Below are 26,691 nucleotides of genomic sequence, written 5' to 3' on the forward strand. Positions count from 1 at the left end.
TAGTAAGCACTATATTAAGGAGAGCAATATAGGACAGTTTTTTTTAGAAGCAGATTGACTTTATTTTGAAAGATATAAAAAAAATTAAGAACGTTAATAAGCAATTTGATTTCATTAATTTAACAAATTGTAGATTATAAAGTCAACATAGTTTCAGAAGCATTTCTTATAGAGAAAATATTTGCAGTGCAATTTAAATGTAAAATTCATATTCTCTATAAATTACTGGTTTGTATTCACGATGTCATCAATCTTTAATATGCTGCGGACAGTTTCCGAAGCTAGTGTAATGGCGCTTATAGAAACTAAAAGTGGTTGAATCACATTTTCTTCCAAGATATTAGTAATTGATCCTTTTCGTACATTAATTCCAGTAGTATGTTCACCCTTAGCGTGTCGGTTTCGAAGTTCCGTTACAGTTGCAATAGGATTCAATCCGGCATTTTCCGCTAGGGTCGATGGAATTGTCTATAATATTCACAAACATATATTTGGAAAATATGTTAAAAATTTGCACGTATATCTAGTAGCAAATACAAATTATAAAAATGATATAACTCACCTCGAATGCATTTGCAAAAGCTTTAATACAATAAGCATCAACGCCCGATAAAGTTTGAGCATATGCTCCTAGTTTTAGTGCAAGCTCTATCTCAGGTGCTCCTCCTCCAGCAATTAGAGCTTTTTGTTTCACTAAACAGCGTACTACGCATAATGCGTCGTGCAATGAACGTTCCGCTTCTTCTAAGACCAATTTATTACTACCTCGTACAAGAACTGTTACTGTTGGTCCAGGATTTTGTATTTTAGTGATCTGTAACAAAAAGAAATAAATAAATATTTACAAAAAAAGACATTAGTATTTTAAAAAATAGTCATGTTTTAATCCATTAACCTTAACAAACTTAGAGCTTCCAGTCTGTACTTCTTCACATAATTCTGCGTTAACAAGATTATCAGCGACAAAGTGATCTAATGACGCAATTGGTCTACAACCTAACGTTTTACATACGAATGAAATATCTTCACGTTCAATGTCTTTAATCACCATAACTTTGATTTTATCTAAAAAGTGTATAGCTAAATCACTGACGGCGTCGCGAAGAATGGACTTCTGTACTAAGAGTACGTTGCAACCAGCTTTTTTAATTTGCTTCACGATATTTAATATATAAGTTCTTTCCTCCTTCAAAACACGATCCATCGCAGCGTAATCAGATACGATTACATTATGATCCATCTGAAGCAATAAAAGAATTTTACTTATATTTACGTATAAAGCTTCTTAAATTCATGTATATATTTCCTTATTTCAAATTACTTACGTCCGTTTTAGGTGGAGAAATGCAGAATTGAATTAAACCTATTTTTGCTTTTTCAATACGTTTCGGTCCATTAACATTACAAGATTTTTGTGTAAATATTAATCCTTCTACAAGTTCGGTGTCTTCAACTGTACCTCCTAACTTCTTGATTACTTTTATGTTCTATAAATGTAATAGTGTTATTAAGATATGAACTTAATACATTTACTGTAGTAATTTAACTTGTATATTGGTTTTCTTACATTAAGATCTACAGCAATTTCTTTCCCTTCTTCAGTAACTTTTAATACTGCATCTACAGCAAGTGGTGCTAAAAGGCTTGATTGTTGAAAGACAACCTTAAAAGAAAAGAATTGCATAATTTCAATTCCATAATAGTATTTGAATTACAGTTTATAATTAATATATACATCTTAAGATATACCTTTGAGTTTAAGGAGGTTGCTGCAGCTCTAATCAGTGATTGTTTGTCTTTTAAATCAACAGGAATAGACATATTTGTCAATATTTCTACAGCTTTAACTGCAGCTTTTTGGAAAGCATCGCTGATTAAAGTAGGATGTATTCCCTTTTGCAACAAACGCTCTGCAGCTTCTAGGAGAGAACCAGCCATAACAACAACACTTGTAGTACCATCTCCAGCTTCAATATCTTGTGCCTTTGATAATTCAACTAACTGAAAGCATCGAAACAAATGAAAAACTCATAAAAATTATTTTAAAAATTCTTAATGCTTCTGATGTTAATAAAAAAATTACCATTTTTGCTGCAGGATGTACAACATTCATTTCTTTTAAGATTGTTGCACCATCATTTGTAATTGTAACTTCTCCATTCCCAGCTTGAATCTTAACATACAAAATGAAATATTTCAACTACGTATAAACAAATTAAGTCAATAAACTTAATTCTAATGTATGAATTTTACCATTTTATCCATTCCTCTAGGGCCAAGACTGGTACGAATTGCATCACTGACAGCTGAAATATTGATATTAATATGAAACTCCCATTCACAAAAATAGGCGAAACAAAGGGCATTTTATTTAATTATGTTAATAAAATGTAAAATTGCATCTACATTCATAGCCTACAATTTTACTTAGGTATATTTAAAGTGTTTTTAAATAATTAAAACTACATTCTATAAGACTATATAGTGATAAATTTTAACTTTTTCTTCAGATTAACAATGACAAAATAATTCGGTTACGGTGTATTGAACATGACTATATAAGGTAAGATTTTTGTCGGCCTAAAAAATAATTAATAAGAATTGAAATACTTCAAGGCTATATCAGTAGCATTATTTATTCACCTTTCGCAGCATTGATATTGCTGCTACGAATATCTGTTGGTTTGCTTTTATCTTTATAGGCCTGTCCATGGGCACTTCGTCCATCGCCGCTTGCCGTTATTGCCGTCATTCTCGACAAGTTAGTCACGTTTTTTAGGTCGGGTTGATTACGAAGTTTGTACGCAAGTTTGTAAGGAACTTCGTTCCTTTGAGTATTGGAGATGGTTTCTCGCGACACTTTTCTTTACAATATTTTAATCTCTTATAGGAAATAGTTAATTCTCTCAATGAATTAAAATACGCTACGCTCAAGAAACGACTGGAAACCTTAGATTATAAATTCGTAAGAATGGGTGCCGGATAGCACTATTCATTGGTAACAAGGACCATGGATCTATAATGACAAAGACATGTCAAAAACGTTGTTCAGCACCACGTAGTGGCTCATTGAAGAAACTTTTACAAGTTCATATTTTAAGATCTTATACAATATTCTACAAACTAATATAGATAAAGTCATTTTACTTTAATTTAAGTTATAATGATATATGGCTAATTAAAGTATACAACATAACCTAAAATTTATAAAAATGTATAAGCGCAATCTCAAATGGTATATCGTTTGATTATAGTACGAGCTTCCACCCTAGTTTATAAATTGATTCGAGGTCGGTGGTAAATTGCAATACATATACATACGAGTTATTGTCGCCATTGCAAGCTACAGTTTATTATTTACATGAACGTGTTACGATTAAGATGCGAATAGTTAATAATCGTAAAAATACACGGTTTTTAAGGAAGTTTAATCGAAACTCTGCTAAAAGCTCTAAGTGATTGATAGTGTCGTTGAAATGACGTAAGGTTAAAAATGCGTAAAGACAAACCCACTAAATTGTCACCTGTCCGTTGTCATTTCTGATAATCGGTATGGGATGTGCCAACTCACCTACTGTTAGATAGATACGAATATTCATATGGCAATATGCATGCCTCGAGAAACTGTTTATAACTTACGATGATATAGATTTTTATGGTAACGTTGTAAAAAAGAGAATTTGATACGCGATGGCGAGTTCAGCTATCGGAACTAATTCAGAAAATACTTCAAAATTTTTGGAATCGTTACAAACTGACTTGAAAGTCCTCGCCTCTGAGACGAAGAAGAAATATCCACAAATCAAGGAAGTATGTTATTATTATTGACTTTAATATTTAGTAATATATTACACGTTATTATGTAATATTAAATAAAGAGTTAGGTTAGTTTTTTAATTTAAAGTGCTCTATTTTTTCCCATGAAGATTAGTACAAAATTATTGGAAACAATGTTTAAATATTGCATTTTATTACAGTCATGCGAAGAAGGAATTGCAAAAATAAGGACAGCTTCGAATACTTCGGGTGCTCCAATTTATTATATTGTTAATCAAATCTTATATCCTTTGGTTCAAGGTTGTGAGAGTAAAGATGTAAAAATTATAAAGGTATGTAAAAACCAGATATATTCTTTAGTATTTTATTTTTTAAATATATAATATTTTATATTTAAACAATATAATAATTTTCTGTCATATTACTTATTTTAGTTTTGTTTAACTATGATGCAAAAATTAATTACACAACAAGCTATTGATCAAAAGGGTGCTCGTTATATCACAGATACGTTATGGATGTTAATGGAATCTGGAACAGAAGAAGTTAAAGTTTTACAAACTGTAACTCTTTTACTAACTAGCAACACTGTGGTTCATGGAGAAACACTTGCAAGAGTAATAATTTATATTACTTATAGAATAAAAAATTTATGTCATTAACATCTTGAGTAATTTAAAAAAAATAATATGTCATTTTCAGAATTTAGTTCTATGTTTTCGCTTACATTTTACAAAAGATTCTACAACAATTAACACAGCAGGTGCCACAGTAAGACAGTTAGTGTCATTAGTATTTGAGCGTGTAGTTGCAGAAGATGAACAAAGTCCTGATCAAGAAGATTCAGATGAAATAAATTTGGAGGAATTAAAAATTCCTACTAATCAGGCACCTAAAAGTTTAGGACCATGTGCTGCTGATGCATATTTAATGTTTCAAGTAAGTTTATTTATATTAGTTGTTACATTGTTTAATAAAATTTAATTACGGAGTAAAATTTTTTTAGGACTTAGTACAATTAGTAAATGCAGATCAACCTTACTGGCTAATTGGGATTACAGAAATGACACGTACCTTTGGACTAGAATTGCTAGAATCTGTTCTAACAAATTTTTCATCAGTATTTTTTAAGGTATTTAGTTATAAAAGATGAGTTCACATATAAATTATAATTGTTTAATTTTTCGTTTTTTTCAGCATCCAGAATTTAGCTTTCTACTAAAGGAAAGAGTGTGTGCCCTTGTAATTAAATTATTTTCCCCTAATATCAAATATCGCAATTCGGTACCAGCATCACTACAACAAGCTACACCTTTAGATAAACCTTATTTTCCTATTAGCATGCGACTCCTTCGAGTTGTTTCTATTTTGATACAAAAATATCATTCTCTTTTGGTATATATTCTATAAACTTCAAAAACTTTTAAACTTAATAAAAATATTATAATACAGCTTTGAATTTTTCAGGTGACAGAATGTGAGATATTTTTATCCCTAATTGTTAAATTTTTGGATCCTGATAAACCAACATGGCAAAGAGCCTTAGCTTTAGAAGTTTTACATAAAATGACAGTACAATCTGATCTTCTTACAAATTTCTGTGAATGTTATGACTTAAAACCTCATGCAACCAACATTTTTCAAGATATTGTCAATAGCTTAGGTGCCTATGTACATAGTCTTTTTGTTAATCCTCAAATGATGAACCAAACCAATATAAGTAAGTTTTAAAAATTTACTATAATAGCAATAAAATATTAATAATGTTAATATCTTTTTAATGTTAGCGACAAGTACAACGATTCCACAAAGTACGGCTTCTCCGTTATTTACGGGAATGCCTATAGGTCCTGGTGTTTCACCTCAACCTGGTTTTTATTCACGCGGCATTTGGTTGCCGGTAGTTGCGACATTTACAAGTGGTCAAGCTAAATCAACATAGTAAAATAATAGAACCTTTTTTGTTATTTACAGTATAATTCTCTTGTAAAAAATTAATACCAATAATTTAATTAACTTTTAGTCTGGACATGCTTGATAAAGTTGAACCGCCACAGATTCCTATCGGCTATGGAATAAGTGTAGCGTATGCATGCTTATTAGACATTATACGATCCATAGCTCTCGCAATCAATGGTACTAATGAAGTTGTAACTGGAAATCAATTGTACAAACCTAATGAATTTGAACGAAAACTTCATACTCAGCTCATTAATTCTAGTTGGTGTGGCTTGTTAGCAGCATTAAGTCCTCTTATAGATGCAAGGTAAGAAAGATTAAGCTATTAATTATTTTACCCATGTAGTATTAAAATTTATTTTTTATGTATAAAAATCTCTTTTTTTTCTCTGGAATTCCTAGCACTGATGAATCTGCAACAGAAAATGTGTTAAAAGCAATTCAAACTTTTGCATCGCTGTGTGGACAATTAGAATTGCAGACTCCGCGTGACGCTTTCATTACTGCAATATGTAAAGCATCATTGCCTCCTCATTACGCTTTGACTGTGTTGTACAATGCTCCTCAAGGTATACCGAGTGCAAGGCAACAAGAATCCACTCAGTACAATGTGACTATTGGTGAACCAGATTATAGACAACAGGTTGTAGCTGTTGGTACTCCTCTACCCACTGCATCTCTACCAGTTGGTGTGTAATAATGATTTGAAATTGCTGAATGAAACTGCTTATAGCTGAATAAAATGGAAAACTATTTGCGCCAATATAGGTGCACATCAAGGTCCAGTTATGTTAACGGCAAAAAATTTACAATGTATGCGTGCATTATTATCACTTGCACATTGCCATGGAAGCATACTTGGTGGTGCATGGCATTTGGTACTTACGACACTACAACATCTTGTCTGGATACTTGGTTTGAAGCCTTCTACCGGAGGATCCTTAAAGGCGGGAAGAACCGCTGCCGATCCAAATGCAGTACTTACAAATGCAGTTATGGCAGATTTGCCTGTACTTAGCGCCATGCTTAGCAGGCTATTCGAAAGTAGTCAACACCTTGATGATGTAGCTTTACATCACTTGATAGACGCACTTTGCAAGTTGAGCCACGAAGCTATGGAATTAGCTTACTCTAATAGAGTGAGTGTGAATTTGATTTTCAATTGAAAGCATCAGAGTTTTAACATTTAAGTCTTAAATATAAAGTGTAGTCACATTGCAATGTCTCTGTTAGGAACCCTCCCTATTTGCTGTGGCTAAACTTTTAGAAACTGGTTTGGTAAACTTACCACGGGTAGAAGTTTTATGGAGACCATTAACAAATCACTTGCTGGAAGTTTGTCAACATCCGCATATTCGTATGAGAGAATGGGGAGTCGAAGCTATTACATATCTCGTAAAAATGGCACTTCAACACAAATATCCACAACCTTTGCGCGATAATCAAGTATGTTAAACTTTTAAATTAAAAGAAAATAAATTGAATATTGAAAATGTAATTTATTTTTTTTCATTACAGAAATTGCAGACTTTACTTTTAGGACCATTATCAGAATTATCATCAGTTCGCCATGGAGATGTAAGACAACGACAGTTAGAGTGCGTTTTACAAGTGTTACATGGAGCAGGAGAAACACTATATCATGGCTGGCCTTTGGTACTTGGTATTATTGGAGCAGTATCTGATCATCACGGGTAAATAGTAATAAAAGCCCGATCTAATAAAACATATTTATTTTAATTGTATATTTATGTATTTTACAGAGAAGCTTTAGTTCGTATAGCATTTCAGTGTTTACAATTGGTAGTAACTGATTTCCTACCAGTAATGCCTTGGCGATGTCTTCCACTTTGTGTTGACACAGCCGCAAAATTCGGTTCTCAGACGCAAGAATTAAATATTTCATTAACTGCTGTCGGATTAATGGTAAGAATGAACGAACAAAAATGTTTTATATGTTCGTTTTATTCTTAATCTTAGTATTGTTAAATGTTTTTCTTTTCTTTTCTTAACCCCTTGCCATACCATTTAACTCGGAAGAATCCGGGCCCAAACGTTGCGCCCGAATGGTCAGGAAAAGAGCCGAAGCGATGGAGACAGAGTGTCGGAACTTGAAACATGAGATCGTGCGACTGAGTACGTAGATAGCCGCGCCCGTGTTTAGAAAAAAGACACTATTCGATACATTCATACTTGGCCCGAGATTAAGCTACGAGTGAGACTCGTGACGTTCACGTTTCACATGAAATTAAACCACGAGCCTGACTCGCGATATTCAGGTTTGGCTTAAAATTTTCATCATGACTCAGACTAATAAAAGTATGGCAAGGTGTTAATTTGAGAAGGACCTGGTAGATAACATGTTACGCGAATTCGGAACTTTTGGTTGAAACTTTCGATTACAGATTATGGAATTCTCTACAAGTACATCAGAGCAGGAACTCATAATTAAAAGATGAACATGCATTAAGTTGTAGAAGAAATTAGAAGCATTTAAAATTGTTAAAATTGAAGTGCAAATGTTTTGAATGAAAAAAATTAAAATCAAGACAATCAGGCAAATCAAGTTTATTTTAGATGTGTTATTACAATGCTTTTTTATATTACATAAAAAATAGATTGATAGGTCAATTCAATAGATTTTGTAGGTTTTATAAAATATAGTCAGTTTAATGTATTTATATTTATATATTGTCTTTTCAGTGGAATATAAGCGATTATTTTTATCAAAACCAAGAGAAGCTTTGTGTATCTCTGAAAGGAGATTCATCGTCGGTGTTTCCGGATTTTCCTGGTACAACAAATATGCCACCTTTTGACAAACTTTGGATGTGTTTATATGCAAGATTAGGTAACATATTTTGTTATAAAACTTTATATAGGAGATAGAACATTTCTGAAATATTACTATTGCATTTATATTTGTAAGGTGACTTATGTGTGGATCCTCGGCCCGCCGTGCGCAAATCAGCTAGTCAAACTCTGTTTTCTACAATATCTGCACATGGTAGTTTGTTACATCAGCCGACATGGCAAGCTGTACTTTGGCAGGTTCTTTTTCCATTGCTAGATAAAGTAAGAAGTTTATCTAATTCCGCCAGTAGTGAGAAGGTAGATACTAGTGGAAACATACTTATTCATCACAGTAGAAATACAGCACAGAAGCAGTGGGCGGAAACGCAGGTAATATATATTTATTTAATACTTACATTAATATATTACTAATATATTAATAAAATTAATCTGTTTAATTATTATTCTATAGGTATTGACTTTGAGTGGCGTTGGAAGAGTATTTAATACCAAGCGGCAGTTGTTACAAATGTTGGGCGATTTTCCTAGAGCTTGGTCTCTTTTGTTAGAATTTATAGAAAATTCTGCACTTAGTAAAAATAACGAGGTGTGTATGTATACGATATATGTAATTATAAAAAATTACTTTTTTAAATTTTGTATTTATAATTGTTAGGTATCATTGGCAGCTTTAAAATCATTTCAAGAGATTTTATATCTCCAAAAAGGAAGTGACAATAACGAAGTGATTCAATCAAACGATTCTGAAGCATTATGGATCGTTGCATGGCGTGTGTGGTTGAATATTGGAATGGAAAGTACAACACCTCCTCAAGAAGGGGAAACGGAACCTTATGTACCATCACAAGCATTTTTAACAGCATTGGTTCATATATTTCCAGCTGTTTTCCAACACATCAGAAACAAGTATATTCGTACTTAATAATTTTTTCATGTAACTAAGTTCCTATTTTAAAAAAGAAAGTGTATATCCTTTTTTTTATTTTTCAGATTCACTGGTCCAGATTTGCAAAAACTTTGCATTGTGTTAAAAAATGCAGTTGCAGTTCCAGTACATGGTGAATCAACGCCATATATTTTGCCTACAATGCCAGATGTAGTTCTCACTCATTTACAAGATGGTGTACTTCATTCAATGGAGCTTTTACAAAAAGTATGTAATTTATTTCATTATTAAAATCATTCTTTTTCTATTCGACATTAATTTAATTTTCCTTTTAATAGGAAGCATTAAATGGACCCGATAATTTGCGAACAATGATTGTTTTAATATTTCTTCAGCTTTTGAGTTTTTCAAAGCTGGCTTGTGAAGCTCCCACCTATGGTAAAATCCCAACGAAACACATCTCTCAAATTAGAGGCGTATCTGTGCGTATTTTTTAGTTTTTATATTTAACCATTACATTATTTTTAATTAAATATTATTTAGTTTTTTTATTTATTTAGGCTGATTGGGTGACTATGAATTATGTTCCTTTTGGAGAGAAAGCTTTATCAATGGTTGTAACATTATATCAAAAGACAGCACCTGAAATGGCAGTTATAGATGGACAAGTTTTAAAGCATATTATAGAAGCGTTGCACGTGCCTTTGTCAATGAAGTATGCTTGCCCGTCACCAACAACTTGGAAATTGGCTGTTACTAGTTTGCTTGCTGTTTTACATACTGGCTTACCTTTAGCCAGGAAATATCCAGAACAATTTCAAAATATGTGGCCGGAACTAGCGAATACATTAGATGATTTCCTATTTCCGAAAAGGTGGTTCGATAAAGCATAGCAATAAACTTGTATTTTGTTGTTTTGTAACCGTTGATTGTTAAAATTAACATTTTGGTATTCTACTACAGTATATTAAATATAGAACGAGGTGTCGAAGAAATTCAAGCGGATGAAGCTGTAGATTGTCAAGTGATGGAACTTTTACGAGATGAGGTTTTACCACATTCTCAATACATACCTCATCAGTTTATTTTGCGAGTAGTTATGTTATTAAACAAAGGGTCCATACACTCAGCGACTACAACAAATATTGGTAAATCTCTTTTATGTTCATTGAAGGAAAAATTTTAAATATAAAATTATTTTTTATTGCTGTAAAATTACTTTCCATTATTGTAGAAAATAGCGGCGAAACTAAGTTAAGAGAGGAATTCGCAAAAACATGTTTTGAAACATTACTTCAGTTTTCTCTATTGGACGGACTAAATAATGAATCAGATCATGACACAACCAAAAGTCCTGAAAACGATGAAGGAGGTGTTGCTGGACGGTTAGCCGTCACTGCGCTTCTTCATAGGTTTCAAGAAGTTTTACGACGATATATTGAAAACGAGAGGCGAAGTGGAAAATGTCCACTACCTAGGTAATAGTTTTGTTCAAACAAAATTTTTTTAGCTCTTCATTCATTTGATTTCATTTGATTATATTAGTAAAATACATTGTACAATTCCATTGGAAATAAATGTAATATATACATATATTAATTTTTAAGTACTTATTATATAAACCTTTTCTAGGTACAGATTATCAGAAATTTCTTTTGTTCTGAAAGCTGTTGCAACACTTGTGGTTTCTCTGAAAAAAGCACCACCTAACAAAGGTAATCTTTATTAATTTATATATTTGATTTTAATTTTTATAACAACATACGTAACTTCCTTTGTTTTATTTATAAAAAACGTTATGCAAAGAAAGACAATGGAATACAAATTTTATTTTCTAGTTGAAAGATCAGTTTGGGAACAACTGATTGGACTATATCCTTGTCTAGTAGAATGTACAATAGCTACGGCGTCAGGTCAAGTATCAAGATCTTTGCGAGAAGCTTTACTACAATATCATGATCTATTGAGACCACCGCTTCATAGTTCCGCAACATCCAATGGTGTTTGACCATTGCATTCTTTGCTCCTAACTCGAGATAATAATGTTTGCTACGCAACCAAGTAGTAAACTTTCTATAACTGGTTACGTGTGTAATAAATTTTGTCATAAAATTTTTACTTCCGCGTACACGTTACAAGGTAAAGAATCTAAGGTGAAGTATCTTTGAAAATCTTTAATTTATGTATCTGCCGAAAAGTTTATCATACAAATCTTAGAAGTTCTTCATTACCATATAACAAAGGTAAAAAACGTTCATGTTTATCTTTATCTATCATCTTTATCTTTATGATATAAATATTTTAATTGTGTAAATTGCAATAGGTTTTTATAGAATAATGTATTCAATTAGCATGTTAACACTTGAAGTGTTAGCAATAATCACTTAAATATTTATTTGACATTTTAAGAACTTCCATTCTTTCAAATACTTTGATTTCTACAAATATGAGTATAAAATTCTTTCCTTTTTTATACAGTTTATTATTGTAAGATTTTAAAGTAACAGAGAACTGCTATATATAGCGTAATATTTATAAATAGTTGCATATAATTTTTGGTTTAGTTAGTAATGTTGTCTATAATGAGCAAAAACAAAAGTAATATAACATGGTGTCTTATACTTGAGTGAAATAACACATAAAAACATGTAGACTTAGGAAGTCGAAGCAAGTATACAAAAGTTGTGTTAAATATGTATTTGTTTAAGCGCAAATTGGTTGACTACAAATTATACACATATGCCATGTTGCTGTACATAGTTCATGTACGACTTGGCTTTTCTAATACATATTGTAAATATTGAATTAATTGCGATTAGAGCATATAGTACGATTTTATAAATAATATAAAATTACTATTCGCTATTCTTACAATGATACAATATTGATAAACTATGATATAATGATGTAAATAGCCATACAAAAATTCAATAAAAGTCTGAAATATTTATTGCTATTTTTGTATAGAAATTGTGCCTTCATATATTTTTAGGCTTTGTACTTTTTAATATTTTTTATAATATAGCGCAACAGTTTTTTATATTAAGTTTTTGAAAACATTTTTTAATATAATCAAAACCAGTAAAGTCTATCTTTGAAAATATATTTTTTTATTATTTAATTAACATATACATAAATTGTTTCTATTCTCTATATAATTGTTCATCATATTATTTCATTATATCCAAAACATTTAATTTTGTATATAATACAAATGTATATTCATGGTGTATGTATATAGAGCAGTACATAGGAAAGGATTATCTACATATAACATCTTGACGTTCTAGATTTGTTTTATGGCACATACTAAGCTTTGATATGAATTTTATCTACGTATAAGTTGTAAATATTTGGACAATTAATTAATATTGGCTGAACAGTAAGTACTTGGTTCGATTTCTCTTAATGGACAAGCGCCTTAAAAAGAAGTGTCTTTAAAACATAGATGTCGCATTTGTAACCGGAAAACTTGTAGAATTAATCAAATTTCAATAAAAAATATAGTTGTAGGATATATTTTTACTATATTATTTTTCACGTGACTTTGATTTAAAAAATGAATTGAAAAATTTGATTTATATTTGTGAGAAACGGTATGTGTTAACGAAGTAGTGTTGAATTTGATTCATGATGTATTTTCGAGTGACGCCGCAGCCATGATTGTTTAGTTTCGGGGGATGAAAAGTGAATGCGAGCTACCGATTTGAATGAAACGCGTGTGACCACAACACATACCGACTTATTTCTGTATTTAATAAGTGTGTCTGTTAATTAAGAGATATGGTAAGCGGTATCATAAGTTGAAACATGAGTTAAGCATTTATTCACGCGGGATAGTTTTCGCGGGAATTTTCAGGCGTTACAATTGTTGGGTGCCGCCGCTTCCGCGGCACAACATTGTACTTTCAAACTTTCGATCGATTTATGTCCGATGTACAGTACCATCGAGTAAGATGAGCATCGTGCACGGTTTATCATGTAATATGAATTTCATTTCACATTTCGCCGATTATTCGGTTGTGCACACAAATCTACACTATTTCTGTAAAGATACTAGAAAATGTAACCAAGTATCACACTGCATATAAATCGATATATACTTCTAAGTGTGTGTATATGTGTATTTGTATGCGCGTGTATGTGTGCGTGCGTGCGTGCGTAGTGTGACGCTTACACGAGTATATGTATACGTATATAGAACCACTACAAGAAACCGTAGATCAGGAACGCCCCTTTTTTACGATATGATCGAATTTCTTTCCCGCGCAATTTCTAAGACACGATGGAACATTAATAATTGATAGCTTTTTGATCTTTCGATCTCTCTTTGTTTAATGTATGAACTGATTTTTCTTTTTAGATTACGATTTAGATTTTATTATTTCTGTAGAAAAATTTTGTTCTTTATGAAATTTTATGTTTAGTTCAAACTACTGCTTTTCATATACCTCAGTATAATTTAGGAAAAATAAATTATTTATGTAAAAAGTTAAGGAATATGTATCTCGGATGTTGTAAATGTATAATTTTGTTGAAAATACCCATTGAATTTAAATAGAATTTTTTATATCAGTTGTTACAATAAAACTTGTATTTAAAATAGTTGTTAAGAAAATGTATTTTGATTGCTTGAAAACAAAAAAGAAAAATTAAATATAATTAAAATATATAAAAATAAATTTTGTTTTATATTTAAATTTATTTGCTACACTAGGGTATTATTAGATCATTCTTTATAAAAAAAATGTATTTACAAAAGAAATGGATATATATATATATTTATATTTTATATATATATATTATATATATATATATTTTATATATATTTATATATAATATTAATAAATAAACCTCTAATAATTTCTATGAGTATACATTATATTATGCGTATATATTTATTTACCCTCCTTCTGTTGATTAACAAGAAATTGATTCATGCTACTTATTGATTTTGATTAATATAACAGTTGTATAATTTTAATACTTTTAAATAGTACAATAATATTCTATGATTACATATTGTTTTAGGCCATTTAGATACTTCTCTGAAATGTGGTTACGAAGTGAACATGTTAGTAGAAGACTACGTGGTCGTTTAAACGTAAGTTGTGTATCCAGAACTAAAACATCTCACCATCGGGTACAAGTTAGCAGCTTACGAAAACTTCCATCTGTAAATAATAATAATTATCGCATTAATACACCAAACAAATGTGGTAGACTGACACGATGGAAACATAGATGTACTCATTTCTTAAAAGAGGTATGCAATAGTATCTATTTTTCCTTTGATCTTAACTTCTCACATCTGTTGTATCTTTTTGTGTTGCTATCTAAAACATTGATATTCAATTATGATATTTCAAATTACATTATTATTATTAGCTTATGTAAATGATCTTTGCAGGTCATTTATTAAAACAAACTTCACTATTCCTTAAAAAGAAATACTTTCTAACTAATCAGCGGTTAATGAGTGACTGACTAACTCTCAAGGATGTTATGCACTTAGATTTCTTAGAACTACAATCGAAGTCATTTGGTTAACGTAAAGACTTCACTTCAGTTTTGTTAAAAAGATTATTATCTTCGTAGGCTTGTAAAGAAAATGTTTTACGTTTCGTAAAATCTGCGCCTAATAGACGAGAGAGAGGGCCTCGTAGAAGAAAATGCATAAAACGATCAATGGTTACTTCAACTCCTTTACACCGATCTTCGACAAAAGATGCAGTTATTGTAAGTTATTTTAAACTAGTTTGTTTTTTAATAACTAATAGTAAAAAATATAAATTGTTTAGCCAGAAAAATGTGCAACAGTATCAAAAGTTTCTGAAGAATCTAAGGAAAACTGGAATACAACTAGTTTATCTTTGTACTCATCTATATTAAACACAGACTCATGTTGTTCTTCCATAATCAGTGTAAATGACATCAAATCTTCAGTTTCGAGTGTATCACCACTATCAAATCTAATGCCTCCTGCATCTATAGGTTCAAATTCAAACCTTTCATATGTATTGGATGATGAAGAAAGCAAAAGTATTGGTATGTATATTTACAAATATAGCCTATAATAATTTATTTGGCTTTGTGTAACACATATGCAACTAATATATTCCTTTTCTTACAGATACTAGTTTGCTGTATTATTCCGCACATTGCACACAAACAGAAGCATCTGAAGAATGCTATAGATTAATGCATTCTACGTCCATGTATGGAACTCGTTCTTATTCATCAGAAAAGTATTTTCCAAATGAAAAGTACACATTTAGCAATAATAATGCGAACAATAGTAATTCGTCAAAAACTCAATGTTCTGTTGACACCCATTTGTCAAAATATGAATCAAACTTTACTACTACAAAATATGGTACTACAACCATGTATAATCTAAGCCATCATCATTCGCCAGATACAAATGGGAATGTTACTGAAAAATATGATTCCGATGATATTGAGAACGATTACCATGACGTTGAATATATGGAAGTTGGAAGTGAGGAAATAGTAGAAAGTTGTGATATGGAAAATATGGTTACTCATGTTCAAGAAGATTGGGAACCATTTGATCCTTATGTCTTCATTAAACACTTACCACCTTTGACTCCAGCGATGAGAGCCAGGTGTCCTGCTCTTCCTCTTAAAACACGCAGTAGTCCAGAATTTAGTCTCGTATTAGATTTGGTACGAATATTTTGAATTATTAAAAAAAAATGCATAATAAAAATTAATATAATAACAAAATAATTCTTTAATAAAATCTAAAAATATTACAGAAAATGAACGAAGGGATATAAAAAGATTTTTTTTTTATACAGGATGAAACATTAGTTCACTGTAGCTTGCAAGAACTTTCGGATGCAGCATTCCGCTTTCCAGTCGTCTTTCAAGATGTAACATACACGGTGTTCGTCAGAACAAGACCCTATTTTCGCGAATTTTTAGAACATGTCTCGTCATTGTATGAAGTGATTCTTTTTACTGCAAGTAAACGAGTTTATGCAAACAAATTAATGAATCTATTAGATCCAACACGAAAATTGATTAAGTATCGTCTGTTCAGAGAACACTGTGTTTGCGTAAATGGAAATTATATCAAGGATCTATCTATACTCGGTAGAGATTTATCTAAAACTGTTATTATCGATAATAGTCCACAAGCATTTGGATACCAAGTAAGAATATGGCTTTGTCATATTTCAAATATTGAAAAAAAGAACAGTTTTATATTTTCTGATCTTAATAAAATATTTCTTTTACAGTTAGAAAATGGTATTCCTATAGAAAGTTGGTTTGCTGATCGTTCAGATAATGAATTAATGAAATTGTTACCTTTCTTAGAAAATTTAGTAAATTGGGTAAGTATTTAATAAAGTTTATGTTAGGTGATTTGCAACAAATATTGATAATAGAATAAACGTTAATTAACATTTTAGGGTGGAGATGTTAGACCACGTATTAGAGAACAATTTCGACTCTTCAGTTTTTTACCACCAGATTAATTCATTTCGTAAACACAAGATTAACATTTCAAAAGCTGTTAGCCTATATAGGTACGTACATGTATAGTATATCTTACGGATATATTCAGCAGATAAATGTAAGATATCATACAAAGCGTGCAATAACACACGCCAAAAGAAAATTCTATAATTTGCAATAATGTTTTGTTAATAATATTCGATACGTAATCGTTGAAATTATTAAAAACCAAAATATAGTTATATCGATAAAAGTTGAAATAATTCTTGCGCTGATTTTTATAAAATTTCAAAAAGAGGTAATTTATTATTTAAATATGATAAACTTTGTACTTATTTGCAAGGAACTTAAATTAATCTTGTTAAAAAGATTAGTGTAAAAAATACATTTGAAAAATTAACATCTTAACATAATATTGTTAAGAAATATCACAACATAGTAGTTACTAGAATCTATATTTATCAAATATTTGGGCAGGTACCAATCAATAAATAAATAATGAAACTCTCTCTTTATGAATCACATAAAGACAAATCAAGATTTGATACCAGTGACTGCCAGGGCTTATGTGTTATTGTGAGAAAATTTCATAAATAATATTCTAATCTAAATTATTAAAAAATGAGGTTATACACTTGTTATTAAATTGCTCTAGTAGATACATTATAGCAAATTATAGATATCTCTCAATTTAAATATTCTTCATATTCTTAGTTGTGGAGAAAATGAATAAAATGTAATTAAACAAAATATATATAAAATATGCATAATGTTAAGTTGAGAGATGTCAAAATAATCGAATACTAGATATTAAAATTTTATTTAAGAAATTAAGATCGATCGCATTCGAGTTTTCTTTTTCTCCTTTTTTGGGAGTGATACAATTTACTTCTCGAAGTTAATCATATTATTCATTGTATGCAGAAATATGCAAAGCATTCAATATATTTATCCAATTATAAAGTAAGTTAAGCAGAAATCTATCATCTATGAGATGAAATTATTGCAATAGTTAATTCAATTATTTGTTCCAAGAGATAGTAAGTTCATTGAATAGAAACAAAATATACTGATAGGATAAACATAAATGAATAAAATACAAACTTCCATTTTCGAATAACTTCCGTTATCGCTAGTTTTTATTTCTGAGCATAGTCCATACATAGCAGAAGTCGTACCTATTAACAAAGTAAAAAAGAAAAAGAAAGAAAATAGGAATATTAAACTTATACTTTCAGAATAAAACTATTTTTTACATTAATCAAAATTATAATTAACAACTTCAGACTTATTATGTTTGACTAAATATTTTTGCACAAGTAATTCTGTTTTTAGTTACATAAAATGATATTCTATAAATTTTAAACATAGGACAAATGATCATTATTGTCTACAGTTGTCATTTATTGTTAAATTTGTAATATTTTTTGCTATATAGCTATATATATATATACAATTAGTCTTCTGGAAAGATGTCTGTAATGTCTTCTATATTTAAGTTTAGTTATAAATAAATATGATCTCAATCTGATTATTTTTAATCAATATATTGAAAGTATGAATGTTTAAACTTTTCAGTTGAGCACTGCAAGTATAAATCAGTGTAGATTACAAATTCTTTAAGTGCATACATATATACATATATTCATAATTTTTTAATTACGAGTACATGTTGATGTGTACGTATCTGTATAAACGTGCGTGAGACAATTATATCGCTATATCCTGCTATATCTAATAGAATTAAAGAATTGCGTGTAATTCATAGCCAGAAATTTATATCGAAACGTCACAATTTAGTAAAACTGTAAACATGTTACATCTTGTAGTGTTTACTATACTTCAAGATTGTATGCGCATTTCACATCACGAATTTACAGATGTGTAATATCAATCTTTATTATAAAAGATGTAAAACTTTTAGATGTAAAACTGTCCTGGTTAGATAAAATTTTTTGCTTCTTCTATTAATTTTTTGAGTTCCATTGAAGCGTAAGATAATGATTAGATCATTATCTAACGAACCTCAATCGAGGTAATTATTATAATTTTTTACGAATCACATCGTGCAATATTGGAAATGACTTCACTAATTTAATTTTATCATTGTAGATCACTGTATGTATTTTTCTTTTTCTACATAATATCTTTTTATAATTTCAATGAATAACAAATTGCGAACTGCTTATATTTTTCTTTAGAATAATCAGATTGTATTCTCATGCATATTACAATAGTAGTTTTCACATAGTATTTGTTATTGAAAGATACTATTAAGAAATAAAAATAATAACAGTAGGGAGGAAAATACATGCTTGTTACGTATGAAGTAAGTCTTTATATTATTTATTCTTTTATTTATCATTAAAAAATGAATATATTCAGATATAAATTGTTGCAATAAGGAGATAAACAGTGTTTATTTAACGATATTCCTATATGTGAAAACATTGAACTGTAAACAATACTTTGAAAGAAATCAAAAAATTTACATTCTCTCTATTAAGTATACAAATTTTAATAAAAACTTTGAAGGTGAATATAATTAGTATTTACTGTAACTAAACGCTGGAGACAAGAAATATGTAACAGACATATTTTAATATTTATACGAGATAATTCATAATTACGTAATTAGTATTAAATATTCATCTTCCAATTCAATTAAGAATATGAAAAAAAATAATTTGAACATTATTTCAATAACTTACATTTAATTTAGCTCTTATTATACATCATTATATTATTTTACATATGATATCTAAGAATGTTTTACAGTTTCACACAGAAAAGTATGTTATAATGAACTGACTAGACAAGAAGTAAAGTTTTATTATAACGTGTAAAAGATATCTATGTAATAAAGATGTACATTGAAAACAATGCACATTAGTAATGATATAAATACTTTTTACACATAAGTATAAATTAGTTCATGTAGCTAATAAAAACTTTCAATTAAAATAAAATTAAAACAAAATGTGAATAAGTTATTTAAAATGCACACAAAATAACAAATATTATTGGTTAAATATATGCAATTTTTATGATAAAAAGGTACTTATTGTCAATTAACACATATATAGTTATACTTAATATCAGAATGGTTGTTATTGTACATAATTCTCTTCAATGATTTAAGTTAAAAATATATGCTGACAAAATATACATTGAAAACAATTGTCATTGGAGAAATAAACAATGATTTAACATTATCGTTTCTAACAAAATCTGATAAATATTTTTGTAAAACGCCTAATTTATGGATACCTTTTATCGGTTATGCATTCCTGTCGTTTTCCAAGAACATATATTTAGAAATCTCCAAAGTCGCATTACTTAATTCTCGCCTCCAACATTTTGTTACTTTATTTCACCCGTATCGCTTGAGGAGAAAAAATGCTGAAAAATGTCACGTGCAATATTATGTATTTAGAATAATACATTCAATGGTATTTCATGTTCAACACTAATATAATTTTCATATTTAACAGCTATAACAACTATCAATACTTTTTTCTATTTTCTATACAGTTTACTATTTCTTACTAGTTCTCGGACTCGGGCTTCAGATACATTAAACGTTTGTTTACTTACTGTACCTTGTATGTATCATATTTATGATATACAATGTATGTGCCTCATGTGTTATATAACATAATACCTTAATAAAATTATTTAAAACCACTGTTTGTATATCATTTTGAATAGTGTAAGGAATTTATCTTTCTTTAGACAATTGTTTATAAAATACTGCATAAGCTTGGCTTTACTTTTTTACTTTGTTCTTTATCAAGAGTGCGTGCATAGCACAGGAACTTCATATGAGTACTATCAGAGTACATAATTTCAACGTATCTAGAGCCCGAGGAAAATTCCCCCTAATCTTCCGAACGCTGGAAATACCTAGTTTCAATGCGTTTGCAGAGATGCACTAGCAGTGGATAGCTCTGGACAATATTTGCTAGTTTGTTACCAGGTAGCGGTGTTGTGACTATTGTAAAAATATGTCCAAAAACAAGGGCATCCAATTCATTAGGTGTCCTAAATATAATTAAATAAAAATATTGTCAAATATAAATTTCATCTATTTAAACTATGGCAACAAATGCACTGTTACAAGGATTCAAGGATTTAAAAGGAGAATTTCAAAAGAATCTTCTGAAAGTGGTGGTAATGCTTCAATTGATTCAGAATAATTCCATAGGGTTTCTTTGGAAGAAGATGCACAGATTTCAAAATCATAAACAGGAGGTTCAAGCAAACAGTTATTCAGGTAATTTCGTCCAATTCTTGATGCATGTTCAAGAAGTTTAGGAAAATCTTGTATAGCTGCAGCAATCTCTTGAACAGTAGGTGGGAGAGAAGGAGTGATTGAAGACAGGGCATATATGTGACCACAAACAAGAGCATCTACTTCAGTAGGTCTTTTCAAAAATCAAAACATCAGTAATATTAAACAAAAAGCACAGGATACATTTTTGTCTATGAAAAAATTTCAAATGGATATAAGGCATATTTGTTATGTTTAATTTTAATTAATAAAAAGAAATAAAGCATTTATAGCAATCTAAATTAATAACTTATACTTACTTCTCTCCAGAAAAATAATCACTACCCTCTAATCTTTCAGACAATGCTGTACAGCAATTTTGAACCTCCTTACATACTTCTTCTATAGTTTTATTATACCAGCCAAGTACATTGAGTTTCTTTATCACTTCCTTTCTTTTTTGCCAATTTAAAAAATGATTTAATGGCCATGGATATACACTCCCATGCCTTACTTTAGTTACTTCATTCAAAGTTGGTTCATCAACCCAACATATATAGAGCTCAGCATTTACAAAAACATTATTCACTAATGACATATAAGCCCTCATGTCTGCTTTGCAAGTTGCAGATAAATGGTCTGACAAACTTCTGCCTTTATTTCCTATGAATGATACGATATTATCAAATTCAGATATTAAAAATGCTCCACATTTAATAAATGGTACGCGGCCAGATGGGGACATATATTCTGCATTGCTTCTTGGTTCTATTTGAAAATCAAGGCCACACATTTTAAGGAAAGCTTGTACAGCTAAACAATTTGCATTGTCAGGTAATAATATTTGTTCAACTTCATATGGTTGATACAAAGTAATTGGCTGAGGCCATGGCTCTTGTGCTAAAGAAAAGAGAATATTAATTAGGGTTTCTAAACAATAATACTAAGGTTTTGCATAATTATGAGGAAAACATGAGATAAAACACAAATGATAAAACTAAAGAAAGCTTTACAAAAGAAATATAGTATCTTTCATGCAAAAATTTAGCCATTATTTAAAGACGCATCAAAAAGAAAGTGAATAAATAACGTAAATTTGAGAGACAAGGTTAAGTTTCATGGCAGCCAGAACTTAAACGCGAAGTATGTATTGAAATAAAGTTTTAATAGTTACCTTCCAATTCTAGAGTGATAGAATCTGCTAACAGGGGACAAGGCATTTTATCTGGTAAGTGTAATACGAATAACAACGTGAAATTTAATTATTTTGCTCTACTCTGATCTACATCAAATGACAAAACAAGGAAAATCGGCGAAGGCAATATCGATTCTTTTTCATTATAAAAATTAATGCAATAAAATTGTTATAATATAATATTGTATTCTTCTTAAAGTAATTACATTATAATTAAATACCCATTAAATAAAGTATATGTATTAAATATTTATGTCATTACGGTATATGTTTACATTAATCCTTATTAATTTTTAATTGAGCTATATTAAATACTTCATTAATTGTTATACACTATATGTTTATTAACAATGTTATATAATGGCAAAAACAAGTAAATGTAAATCTATAATAATAATTATAATTACATATAAACAAATAAGATTGACTAATTTCTAACATAGTCCGAAACGAAAATGTATATAGTATTAAATATATATAGATTAATGATATTTAATTAATTGAAATACTACGACTTGGATGAAAATGTATACATATATTTAAAATCAAATATTCCTTATTTTCTTAAATGAGAACTAAACAATTTATAACAGAGATAATTCTGTACAAGTATATATAGTAAATTAGATATATTATAAAAAATTCATTAATGAAACAATGGAAGGAGAATATTAAAATTATACCTTTTTAGCTGTGTCAAATTAATTACGATAATTTCTTTCAAAAGAATTGATTTGAAATTTGAACACTGCTATTGTTCCCGCGTCGGAAACGGTTCGAGATTGCGCAAAAGTTAATGCGCGATAAACAGCAGTCTCTTTCTCTTTTAAACACAGCAAGATGTCGAAGAGAGGTAAGTTGTTTTTCAAGGCGAAAATCTAACGAAATCCATCAAAGTGTTAGCTATCAATTCAAAAAGAAATGAACAAACGTCAAACGAATGCTTGTAATATACAGTTGGAAAAATAATTTTTCGCTAATAGTAACAGAATCTGGATAAATCAATGATTGTATTGGAGAAAAATACCGCGTTAGACATGCACATCAATAGCAAGGATGAATATGAAATTATTATTTTTTAAGGACGTGGTGGTTCTGCCGGAGCAAAATTTAGGATATCACTGGGCTTACCAGTTGGCGCAGTCATAAATTGTGCCGATAATACTGGTAAGTATGTAGAAAATACTATAAAAATAAAGCTTAACCTAAGAAATCTGACTATGTTATGAACAAAAGCAACACATGGTTAACGGTTGTCACTCGCATTTCTTGATTATTTCTCATAGATTTATTTTTACCTTGAATATGATAAACAGTTAATTTAGTAGTACTAAAGCTCTTTAGTATAATAGTTTTGTAAATAAATTTCTGAAATTTTACTTAAAATGAACATTATCACATATCATTATATGAATAAATATTAGTAATTAAATTGCTTATTCAAGCAAAAAAGTGTTATTAAAACTATGTAGTAATTATTTAATACCATTAACAGAAGTGTGTTAAATTGAAATAGTTATAAATTGAGAAGTCCAACAAATCTATGAAATATGAATTATACATTTATGCAATTTAACAATTTCAACCAATATATAGTTTACCTTTGCCATTTGATTAAATTCAAGTTTTTCCATAAAAGTCTCTGAATTTTACTAGATTGAATTTGTAATATAAATGCTTTTTTTTGTAGGTGCCAAAAATTTGTATGTCATCGCAGTTCAAGGTATTAAAGGCAGGCTAAATCGTTTGCCAGCTGCAGGATCAGGTGATATGATAGTTGCTACTGTCAAAAAGGGAAAACCTGAACTTAGGAAGAAGGGTAATTGGAACCATTTTGTAATTCAGTATTCTTCTCGAGTAATATATACATTAATATTTCTATTATTTTTATTATTCATTTAACGTTAAAGTAGTTAAACTCTTTTCTATAGAAAGAACTTCTCAAAATTAATTATATAGAATTCTTGTTCTTTGTTATTTTATTATTAATTAATTTATACATTTATCAAGAGATACAAACATGGTCATTTTATACTCCTTTTGCGATGATTAAGGAAAAGTATATAATTTATATGATTAAATAGGGATAAGTAACTATATTGATAACGTTTTTAAATTGCATTTTTGTAGTTATGCCTGCAGTTGTAATACGGCAACGAAAACCGTTTAGAAGGAAAGACGGAGTTTTTATATATTTTGAAGACAATGCAGGGGTTATTGTCAATAATAAAGGAGAAATGAAAGGGTCAGCTATCACAGGACCCGTTGCAAAAGAATGTGCAGATTTGTGGCCGAGGATAGCATCTAACGCCAGCAGTATCGCGTAAACATTCTGTAGAAATAACAAATATTATACATAATATTAAGTGACACATTGAATTATATTCTGAGAATTTTAATATGTCGTCAATGCAATCCATTAACTCTATTCAAATTTAATAACCTAAAAAAGGTTAACTATTCATACAACTTTTCTTAAGAGTTCTTTCTGTAGAATATGAATTTACCGAACGCCTGCATTTTTCACAGTAATAATTTTTTACTAGCAGCTATATTATTATCTTACCTTATATATAAATAAAATTATCAGTTTGTGTCAACATTGTAATATAGATAAATAAAACGATAAATAATAACAATATATCAGAAAATAACAATTTTTCAACGCTTAATTACTACTATACACATATATGAACTAGATATGTTATACAAATCAAAATTATAATCTTCTTACAGTGCCATTAGGTTCGTTACATTGTTGTACACTATTTGAACTCTATCTTATTTATGTATCTATCCCTACTACATACTTTAAATACAGCTCTTTTTTGTTAATACTAAAGAGACCAATAGAATGTTTGTACACAGAAGTAAATCATTGGTCACCTAATAGGCGGGTTATTCAAACATAAAGCTACGTCTGATATCATATATTATTCATAGTATAATTAAATTATGAAAACACACTATACTATATTTTCAGACATACAATTATTATTTTGTATATACAATTAAACAAAATTTACGAAATAGTAAAAAGACAACAAATATACATATATATAATACCTGTCTGCAAAAGATTTTGAAGTAAAGCGTACGATTGCAGTATTTGACTGAATTTCCATCACTTGGCCACCACAGCTTTCGAACATTTGTTTAAGATAACATTTAATAAACATAATATCCTGATCTTCAGGAAGGTTACTAACTAGGAGATCGTAATATGCAGTAACCTGGAAGGTATATAACTTTACAAAATACTAAAAGATATACACACATATATGTAGATAATTAACATGTTCATATTTTATATTTATAAAGATAGTATGTATTTTAACCTAATTTACATAGATATACATATTGCTACAAACTCAAAAATATTTTAATATCAATAGACAAATTAATAGACATACTTATATACAACAACAAAAAAAACAATTATGATGAAATAGTTTATTGTACAAAGCTTCAATTACAAATGCTACTTGTGTTTCATTTTTTATTAAGAAAAGATTAGAAAAATGTCATGTGAAATTAGAAATTAACTAATATTTACCTGTATTGTTGTAGATGGCAGTGATTCCATAAGTTCTGAGAAATCATAGTGCTCATTAGCACACAGTATCAATGCTTCAGATATATTTTTCATGTGTAAAAGTATCACATGAATTTTCTTCCTATAACGTAAATCACTAAGATCAGGAGCAAAATTAATATCACCAGATATTAAAATCACAGCTGCTGGACTTCCATGAATATCAGCAAATCTTCTAATAGATTGCTTGAGTTTTTCATCAGCAGCATTTTTACACTCTCTAGCAACATGTATTAAATTAACCTGTGAAACACAAGATTTATAAATGCAACATTATAATATAAAAAAATGATACTATTATTAAATAATTTATAATATTAAAAGATATACAGATTAACTTACCTGAGCATTATTCAATTCTTTCATAACCCGATTATTTTCTCTTAAGACATCACAAACTACAATAAATTCTGCTTCCCTATAACCACCAAAAAATTTTTCTCTAATTACTTGGGTTGCAGCCATGGCAGACCTTCCTTTTGGTACCTGTCATAATCATAAGAAATATTATATATTTAAATATATTTAACTATAGTATTATGTAATATATTTTAGTAATATAAAATTACAAGATTTAATACTAACATGGCAATTTTCTATATCCCTATTTTCTATATTATTTTCTATAATAATAATTATAATTACATATAAATAAACAAGATTGATAATTTGTAACATTGTTCGAAACGAAAATGTATGTAGCA

The 26,691-nt window shown here is 29.4% G+C and overlaps 6 protein-coding genes and 1 long non-coding RNA gene across 9 annotated transcripts; 4 read left to right on the forward strand and 3 right to left on the reverse strand.

Annotated features, from left to right (window-relative positions):
• Positions 1–37: 37 nt before the first annotated feature.
• Positions 38–2,986, reverse strand: LOC132913129 (T-complex protein 1 subunit delta). Its single transcript, XM_060971131.1, has 9 exons — positions 2,644–2,986; positions 2,254–2,306; positions 2,084–2,173; positions 1,750–2,001; positions 1,568–1,663; positions 1,326–1,487; positions 896–1,240; positions 563–814; positions 38–468 (listed from the first exon to the last, which is right to left on the reverse strand). The coding sequence occupies exons 1-9, from the start codon at positions 2,750–2,752 to the stop codon at positions 223–225; spliced, it is 1,605 nt and encodes a 534-aa protein (XP_060827114.1). The 5' UTR covers positions 2,753–2,986; the 3' UTR covers positions 38–222.
• A 181-nt stretch (positions 2,987–3,167) lies between these two features.
• Positions 3,168–12,384, forward strand: LOC132913120 (protein MON2 homolog). Of its 2 annotated transcripts, none has more exons than XM_060971106.1 (25): positions 3,168–3,810; positions 3,978–4,109; positions 4,212–4,394; positions 4,480–4,716; positions 4,784–4,909; positions 4,975–5,172; positions 5,245–5,497; positions 5,565–5,718; positions 5,801–6,043; positions 6,139–6,425; positions 6,505–6,875; positions 6,970–7,182; positions 7,255–7,430; positions 7,500–7,662; positions 8,440–8,587; positions 8,666–8,919; positions 9,002–9,136; positions 9,206–9,456; positions 9,541–9,703; positions 9,775–9,918; positions 9,997–10,310; positions 10,400–10,584; positions 10,671–10,914; positions 11,069–11,151; positions 11,275–12,384. In XM_060971106.1, exons 1-25 carry the CDS (start codon positions 3,691–3,693, stop codon positions 11,442–11,444), a joined length of 4,947 nt encoding a protein of 1,648 aa, XP_060827089.1. In that variant the 5' UTR covers positions 3,168–3,690; the 3' UTR covers positions 11,445–12,384. The 2 variants fall into 2 exon arrangements, with proteins under 2 accessions (XP_060827089.1, XP_060827090.1); XM_060971107.1 differs by having other exon boundaries at positions 11,075–11,151.
• Positions 12,385–12,522: 138 nt separating this feature from the next.
• LOC132913126 (CTD small phosphatase-like protein 2) lies at positions 12,523–18,844 on the forward strand. Of its 2 annotated transcripts, XM_060971125.1 has the most exons (8): positions 12,523–13,222; positions 14,468–14,702; positions 15,035–15,175; positions 15,238–15,484; positions 15,570–16,126; positions 16,261–16,617; positions 16,705–16,800; positions 16,879–18,844. In XM_060971125.1, exons 2-8 carry the CDS (start codon positions 14,490–14,492, stop codon positions 16,942–16,944), a joined length of 1,677 nt encoding a protein of 558 aa, XP_060827108.1. In that variant the 5' UTR covers positions 12,523–13,222; positions 14,468–14,489; the 3' UTR covers positions 16,945–18,844. The 2 variants fall into 2 exon arrangements, with proteins under 2 accessions (XP_060827108.1, XP_060827109.1); XM_060971126.1 differs by lacking the exon at positions 12,523–13,222 and having other exon boundaries at positions 14,591–14,702; positions 14,847–15,175.
• Positions 18,845–19,239: 395 nt separating this feature from the next.
• On the reverse strand, positions 19,240–22,552 carry LOC132913133 (metaxin-2-like). The gene is made up of 4 exons (XM_060971135.1): positions 22,372–22,552; positions 21,518–22,097; positions 20,831–20,968; positions 19,240–20,326 (listed from the first exon to the last, which is right to left on the reverse strand). Exons 1-4 carry the CDS (start codon positions 22,415–22,417, stop codon positions 20,293–20,295), a joined length of 798 nt encoding a protein of 265 aa, XP_060827118.1. The 5' UTR covers positions 22,418–22,552; the 3' UTR covers positions 19,240–20,292.
• Positions 20,968–21,348, forward strand: LOC132913144 (uncharacterized). The gene is made up of 2 exons (XR_009659332.1): positions 20,968–21,200; positions 21,278–21,348. It is a non-coding gene; the product is annotated as an uncharacterized LOC132913144 (long non-coding RNA).
• A 572-nt stretch (positions 22,553–23,124) lies between the features above and the next one.
• LOC132913139 (large ribosomal subunit protein uL14) lies at positions 23,125–26,328 on the forward strand. Its single transcript, XM_060971143.1, has 5 exons — positions 23,125–23,245; positions 23,476–23,559; positions 24,083–24,211; positions 24,523–25,632; positions 25,963–26,328. Exons 1-4 carry the CDS (start codon positions 23,233–23,235, stop codon positions 24,717–24,719), a joined length of 423 nt encoding a protein of 140 aa, XP_060827126.1. The 5' UTR covers positions 23,125–23,232; the 3' UTR covers positions 24,720–25,632; positions 25,963–26,328.
• On the reverse strand, positions 25,308–26,586 carry LOC132913135 (meiosis regulator and mRNA stability factor 1-like). Its single transcript, XM_060971137.1, has 4 exons — positions 26,573–26,586; positions 26,330–26,473; positions 25,949–26,230; positions 25,308–25,625 (listed from the first exon to the last, which is right to left on the reverse strand). The coding sequence occupies exons 2-4, from the start codon at positions 26,450–26,452 to the stop codon at positions 25,404–25,406; spliced, it is 627 nt and encodes a 208-aa protein (XP_060827120.1). The 5' UTR covers positions 26,453–26,473; positions 26,573–26,586; the 3' UTR covers positions 25,308–25,403.
• Positions 26,587–26,691: the final 105 nt, after the last annotated feature.

Source organism: Bombus pascuorum, chromosome 13, assembly GCF_905332965.1.
Source record: "Bombus pascuorum chromosome 13, iyBomPasc1.1, whole genome shotgun sequence".
Taxonomy (NCBI): domain Eukaryota; kingdom Metazoa; phylum Arthropoda; class Insecta; order Hymenoptera; family Apidae; genus Bombus; species Bombus pascuorum.

Coding starts and splice junctions, on each gene's coding strand:
- LOC132913129 (XM_060971131.1), bottom strand. CDS start 2,752: ATGACGGCAATAACGGCAAGCGGCGATGGACGAAGTGCCCATGGACAG. Junction 2,174..2,253: donor CTAGAGGAATGGATAAAATG/GTAAAATTCATA, acceptor TTGTATGTTAAG/ATTCAAGCTGGGAATGGAGA. Junction 1,488..1,567: donor AAATTGCTGTAGATCTTAAT/GTAAGAAAACCA, acceptor TTACATTTATAG/AACATAAAAGTAATCAAGAA.
- LOC132913120 (XM_060971106.1), top strand. CDS start 3,691: ATGGCGAGTTCAGCTATCGGAACTAATTCAGAAAATACTTCAAAATTT. Junction 5,498..5,564: donor GATGAACCAAACCAATATAA/GTAAGTTTTAAA, acceptor TTTTAATGTTAG/CGACAAGTACAACGATTCCA. Junction 9,919..9,996: donor CTCAAATTAGAGGCGTATCT/GTGCGTATTTTT, acceptor TTATTTATTTAG/GCTGATTGGGTGACTATGAA.
- LOC132913126 (XM_060971125.1), top strand. CDS start 14,490: ATGTGGTTACGAAGTGAACATGTTAGTAGAAGACTACGTGGTCGTTTA. Junction 16,127..16,260: donor TTAGTCTCGTATTAGATTTG/GTACGAATATTT, acceptor TTTTTTATACAG/GATGAAACATTAGTTCACTG. Junction 16,618..16,704: donor CACAAGCATTTGGATACCAA/GTAAGAATATGG, acceptor TTTCTTTTACAG/TTAGAAAATGGTATTCCTAT.
- LOC132913133 (XM_060971135.1), bottom strand. CDS start 22,417: ATGCCTTGTCCCCTGTTAGCAGATTCTATCACTCTAGAATTGGAAG. Junction 22,098..22,371: donor TATCACTCTAGAATTGGAAG/GTAACTATTAAA, acceptor TCTTTTCTTTAG/CACAAGAGCCATGGCCTCAG. Junction 20,327..20,830: donor TGCAAACGCATTGAAACTAG/GTATTTCCAGCG, acceptor GACATTTTTCAG/CATTTTTTCTCCTCAAGCGA.
- LOC132913139 (XM_060971143.1), top strand. Junction 23,560..24,082: donor AAATTGTGCCGATAATACTG/GTAAGTATGTAG, acceptor TTTTTTTTGTAG/GTGCCAAAAATTTGTATGTC. Junction 24,212..24,522: donor ACCTGAACTTAGGAAGAAGG/GTAATTGGAACC, acceptor GCATTTTTGTAG/TTATGCCTGCAGTTGTAATA.
- LOC132913135 (XM_060971137.1), bottom strand. CDS start 26,452: ATGGCTGCAACCCAAGTAATTAGAGAAAAATTTTTTGGTGGTTATAGG. Junction 26,231..26,329: donor AAGAATTGAATAATGCTCAG/GTAAGTTAATCT, acceptor TGTGTTTCACAG/GTTAATTTAATACATGTTGC. Junction 25,626..25,948: donor TGCCATCTACAACAATACAG/GTAAATATTAGT, acceptor TATACCTTCCAG/GTTACTGCATATTACGATCT.